This window comes from Benincasa hispida, chromosome 3 (genome assembly GCF_027475165.1).
Source record: "Benincasa hispida cultivar pf3 chromosome 3, pf3_genome.v1.1, whole genome shotgun sequence".
Taxonomy (NCBI): Eukaryota; Viridiplantae; Streptophyta; class Magnoliopsida; order Cucurbitales; family Cucurbitaceae; genus Benincasa; species Benincasa hispida.
The window spans coordinates 51,471,780-51,477,667 of NC_143480.1; the positions used below are offsets into that span (position 1 = coordinate 51,471,780).

Below are 5,888 nucleotides of genomic sequence, written 5' to 3' on the forward strand. Positions count from 1 at the left end.
CTTATTTCATTTTATTGCGAAAATTTATAATCATAAATGAAAATATTTCACTGTATTTTATCTCTTTTATTTACCACTGAAAATCAATAAAAAATTATTTATTAGTTCAATCATTTCTACTTCCTCTGAAAAATTATGCTGAAAAGATTTTTCACTACTCCACCATATTTCATATTAATATGAATTAACGAAATAAATTTAACTAAAAATATATTCATTTAAAATTTTATGTTCAAAAGGTTTTTTAACAATGTAGATCCACGTGTCTTCAAAACAATAAAAATAATAATGATTAGTAGCAGATTTTTTTCCCTATAAAAATACCAGCTATTGCTTAAATTACTACAACTTCATATTAAGACTACTTTCCTCTTAAATTTAATCAAATATGGCGAAAAACTTCGGAAAGGGCTTCCCAACTGAAGATTGTTCTACGGTATCAATGGCTACTGACCCATCTACGATGGGCCAATACCTAGCCCGTCGGCTCGTACAAATTGGTGTCTCCGATATCTTTTCGGTTCCAGGAATTTCGAATCTGGCTATATTCGATTACTTTATGGCCGAAAAAGGATTGAACCTTGTAGGGTGTTGTAGCGAGCTCAATGCTGGCTATGGGGCTGATGGATACGCCAGGTGCCGTGGTGTTGGAACCTGCGCTGTGACCTTCACGGTTGGTAGTCTTAGTCTCATCAATGCCATTGCCGGTGCTTACTCTGAGGATCTTCCTGTGATTTGCATTGTGGGTGGACCAAATTCAAATGATTATGGGAGTAAGAAGATTCTCCATCATACCATTGGATTGCCGGATTTCAATCAAGAATTCCGTTGCTTCCAAAATGTCACATGTTATCAGGTAAAAATTTTCAATTGGAATAATACTTATTTAAGATGCTAGTTGTTACTTTTTAGGCTAAATTATAAGACATATACCTTAAACTTTGTCATTTTTTTTAAAAAAAATATTCAATATTATTCCTAAACTTTTGTAAACTTCTCAAAACTATCATCTGAATAAAAATTATTAAGAATTTTGAACAAAATCGAGATTCAATTCTGTATGACGATGACCTAAAACGATGTAGTGATTTAAATTTTATTTCTAAGTCATGATCATCGAACCATTGTACATCACTTTCAGAATTGTAAAAAATTTCTACACCAAACTATTTTTTAAAAACATTCGTGAAAAAAATACAGTAGAAATCCTTTAAAATTTTAATTTAACCTTCTATGTAGGCTGTTATCGATAATTTGGAAGATGCACGGTGGCAAATAGATAGAGCAATATCCAAATGTTTGGAAGAAAGTAAACCAGTTTACATTAGCATTTGTTGCAATTTGGTGGCCATTCCTCATCCTTCTTTCTCTTTCTCTGCCCAACCACTCATCCCACTCTCCCTTTCTCCCAAGTAAATCTTTCTTCTCCCAAAATACTCAAAATCCTAAATTTAATTCACTCATTTCCAAACAACAAAAAATGTTAATCCTTCATTAATTTCTACTTAATATTATCATAGGCAAAGTAATCAATTGGGTTTGGAGATGGCAGTGAAAAAAGCATCTGATCTTCTAAATACAGTCATTAAGCCTGTAATGATTGGTGGAAAGAAGCTACGACTTGCCAAAGCACAAGCTGCATTTCTAGAGCTAGCCGACGCTTGTGGCTACGCGGTTGCCGTTACACCATCGGCAAAAGGCATGTTTCCGGAGAACCACCCTCATTTCATTGGAACTTACTGGGGAATAGTCAGCACTGCCTTTTGCGGGGAGACGGTAGAAATAGCCGATGCCTCACTTTTCATAGGAGCCACTTTAGACGAATTGGAAACTGTTGACTACTCTCTGACCTACAAAAAGAATAAAGCCATTATCGTTGAACCAGACCGCGTCATGTTTCCAAATGGATCGAGTTTTGGGCTAATTTTAATGAAGGACTTTCTTCAAGCTCTAACTAAGCGGCTCAAACCCAATTTAACGGCTTATGAGAATTATCACCGAATTTATGTACCCGAGTCGAGTCCACCGCAATCGGAGTTGGGCGAGGCATTGCGGGTCAATGTTCTTTTCAAACATATTCAAAAAATGTTGACCAATAATATGACTGTGATATCTGAGACGGGTGACTCTTGGTTTCATTGTCAAAAACTTAAACTACCAAAATCATGCGGGTAAAACCTCCCTCTATAATCTTTTATTTATTTTCTTTTTTGGGTTTATTTTGTTAAAGTATTACAACCTTGAGCAAAAAGGATTGAATCTTAACCTTTACACATATCATCAAGCGATTATTAAAGACAAAACGTATTATGAAATGTGATGATTAACTTTATTTAATAATGGTTTTCTTTTATAGAAATTCCGTAAACATTTTTTTTTTTTTGTCAAAGAGACATTTTTCTAAAAATCATTTATCATTTTCTAAAAAGTACCAACTAACATCTAAAGTCTAAATTGTTGTAATGAAGCAATAAATCATCTTCTTATTCTAAAGATAAAGGATATTAACGGAGTGATCCAAATGAGTACGATACTTCGTATACAAGTTATTCATAGTTATATATATCCAATTAAAAAAAAAGAGCATTTAAGTTGATTTTTAAATTAGAGGAATCAAAATGTTGAATAAAAAAAAAATAGAGAATTGAAACAAATGAAGATTTTTTTTTTTTTTTTTTTTAAATATGGAATAAAGTCGAACTTTGTTTGAAAATTGAACCAAATCTTAATCGATCCATTTAGGTTGCTTTTGTTACTCTAGTTTTTATTTACTTTTGTTCTCTAGTTTTTATTTCTTACTTCTTAAGATGAATATTACGCTTTTAGATTTTAAAATTTGAGTGTGATTATATTTACGACGTTAAATTTTTGTTATAAATATAAAATAGTTATTTTGAATATTTAATTTAGAATTTAGAATTTAGAATTTTATTTTAGGACTTCAATTTTTTTTTAATTAAAATTTAGAATGTTACTATACATTTTTTTATTAAATAAATAAACAACGAAAAAAACAAAGTTACCGAATAAAATTAAAATTCTCTCTTAGAAGATGGACCTTTCTATATTAAAGAATTGAGTTTGTTTGTAAATAATTTCTTGCAATATAATGCTTTATAAGCCTCATCGTTGAGTCAAGTTGGCCGACCCAACCCAAAAAATTAGTCTAAATTTGGCCCAAATACAAGCCCTACGTGCCTTCAGCATTGTAGGATGAGGAGGGTTGCATATTCCATCTTACTCGAAGGTCTTCCAATTTGGTTCGTGCATTTAATTCTCTTCATTTATTTTTTTAATCCCCATGCATGTACAAATGAAAATTAGTTTGTTGTTGAATTGATTTTTTAATTTCAAAAACTATTTTTTATTATTAACAATTATATATAAAAGATATCCATTATTATATTGGATTGCCTTTTTATCCAGTATGATGGATTCATCCAAATACGACTCAAACAAGCTGGCTCATGGGTCGACTCAATTAAAATAAGATAACTTGGTATCCAATCCAATTTATAAAATGGATGGTCAACCATTGACCTTGACCTAAGTTAGGATCGGCCTTTTGACTTTGGACCCCATGATGAAACTACGTAATATGCAAAGTCCTTCCTACTACACATGCAGTAGGTGAACCTATTTTTTTTTAACAACATGTGGGGTGGGGATCAAACATCCGAGTCTCTGACCACGAAGTTGATAATACAAACTTATGTCAATTGAAATATGTTCATGTTTGCGAATCTACTCGAAAAAAATACTTTTACCTGTTTAATTATATTTGATTCGAGGGGAAATGACATTGAAAATTTGTAGGTATGAAGTACAATTACTATATGCATCAATTGGATGGTCTTTAGGGGCAACTCTTGGATATGCACAAGCCGCACCAAATGAACGAGTAGTTCTATGTATTGGTGATGGAAGTTTCCAGGTGAATTGTATTTTCAAAGTTTATAAACTAGAATTAAAAATTATAATTATTTTTGAACCAATTAAAATAAAATTGTCTCAAATTTTGTTACTATTATTATTGTTGTTTTGTGAAAGATATGAAATAATTGTGATGTTGTGTAGATGGCTCCTCAAGATGTGTCAACAATGTTAAGATTGAAGCAAAGGAATATTATATTTTTGATAAATAATGGTGGATACACAATTGAAGTAGAACTTCATGATGGCCCTTATAATATCATAAAAAATTGGGACTATACAGCTCTAGTCAATGCCTTGCACAATCATGAAGGCAATTGTTGGACCACTAAGATAAATTTCCTCAATATCCATTTTCCTTTCATTTTGTTATATAACCTAAGAAAAATTAAATTTTAACCATGGTAAATACTCATATGCATGCTATATTATTGCTACTTTACTCAATTAAATAACTTTTAAAAAAATTTAAAAATGTCTAATAGGTCTCTAAACTCTCAATCTTACGTATTGAAATATTTCTATAGTTTAATTGATATATTATATATAAAATTAAATTTTATGTTTAATAGAATAATAACTTATTAATGTCTAGTAGACCAACGAATAACTAAAAATGTATAACAAAGCAATAGCTTATTCAACATAAGTTTTAAATTTCAAGAATCAAATCGACACAAATTTAAAAGTTCAGATGTTATGCCTTATAATTTAACCTCTATCGGGTTAACCATCTATCTAAACATTCTACTTTTCTCTTTCATGTTATAATATTTTAAGGACAAAAAAAATAGTGAAAATTAATTGTTCTCGAGAGTGGTATTATAAATTAAACGAAGCAAAATGTTTGCATTTTTTTTACAAAGTTCTTTAAAAATTTTGGGTTTTGCATTATAGGTTCAAACAGAAGAAGAGTTGGTAAATGCAATTGAGACAGCAATGGGAGATAAAAGTAATTGTTTGTGCTTCATAGAAGCTATCGTTCATAGAGATGATACTAGTAAGGAATTACTTCAATTGGGAAATAAGCTAGCTGCCATTGCTAGTCGTCCTCCCAAACCAGTTTTATGATTTCTTTTTTTAGACTTATGTCTAACATAACACTTATCATCAAGGATCATCAATTATGTAATTCTTGTATATTTATTTGAGTTAGTTCTACATCTTCAATCAAAGTGAGAATAATTTAATTGGTACCTCTGATTAAATGATTTAATTAAGTTCAAGTTTTTCACTCTCATTAGAACTCAAATATAATAATAATATTGCCAATAAAGACTAATTTTGCATCAAGCTAGGTTCTTTACCACTCTCATCTTATGATTTTAATTAAGGTAATGATTAGGCGCAACTAACCATGTACATCCATTTTTCTTACACACACAAAAAAAATATTCAATAAAATATTTTTCTAGAAAGGGATTATTTGCCATGTGTCAAAATGTTATTGGATAATCTCTTAGATGCACCAAGATAGATGCCACCAAGGAAGCACCCAAGTTTTTTTCTACCATCGTAATAATATTTCAATTACCTTTTTTTCTTTTAAAAATAAGACATATCAAATTACGTTCAAGAATAATGTAATTTTTGAAAGTAGTGATAAAAATAGTGTATGTAGGAAAGAAATTACAAAACTAAGGTGAAATCGAAAAGTATTGAAAAGAAAGGTAGCAAAATCGTGTACCCGATACACAATTATTGTTGTGGCCTCAATGTCAGCGTAGACTTGGTCAATGAAGACCAAACTCGTGGATAGGATCCACAATTTCCTTTTTTTATTATTTTTTATTGTGTTCACAATTTCCCATATTAATAATTTTCCATATAAAAAAACTCGAGAAAATTTTGAATTAATTACATGTCGTTATTATATTAATTTTTGCATTAAATGAAATTTTAATGAAAGGTATATATATATATATCTCTTTTGAATGAAAAAATCTTGAGGTGAA

General features: G+C 30.3%; 1 protein-coding gene across 1 annotated transcript; it reads left to right on the plus strand.

Annotated features, from left to right (window-relative positions):
• The first annotated feature begins 371 nt into the window (after positions 1–371).
• LOC120072988 (pyruvate decarboxylase 1-like) lies at positions 372–5,123 on the plus strand. The gene is made up of 5 exons (XM_039025539.2): positions 372–856; positions 1,240–1,412; positions 1,521–2,171; positions 3,817–3,934; positions 4,831–5,123. The coding sequence occupies exons 1-5, from the start codon at positions 389–391 to the stop codon at positions 5,002–5,004; spliced, it is 1,584 nt and encodes a 527-aa protein (XP_038881467.1). The 5' UTR covers positions 372–388; the 3' UTR covers positions 5,005–5,123.
• The last annotated feature ends 765 nt before the right edge of the window (positions 5,124–5,888 follow it).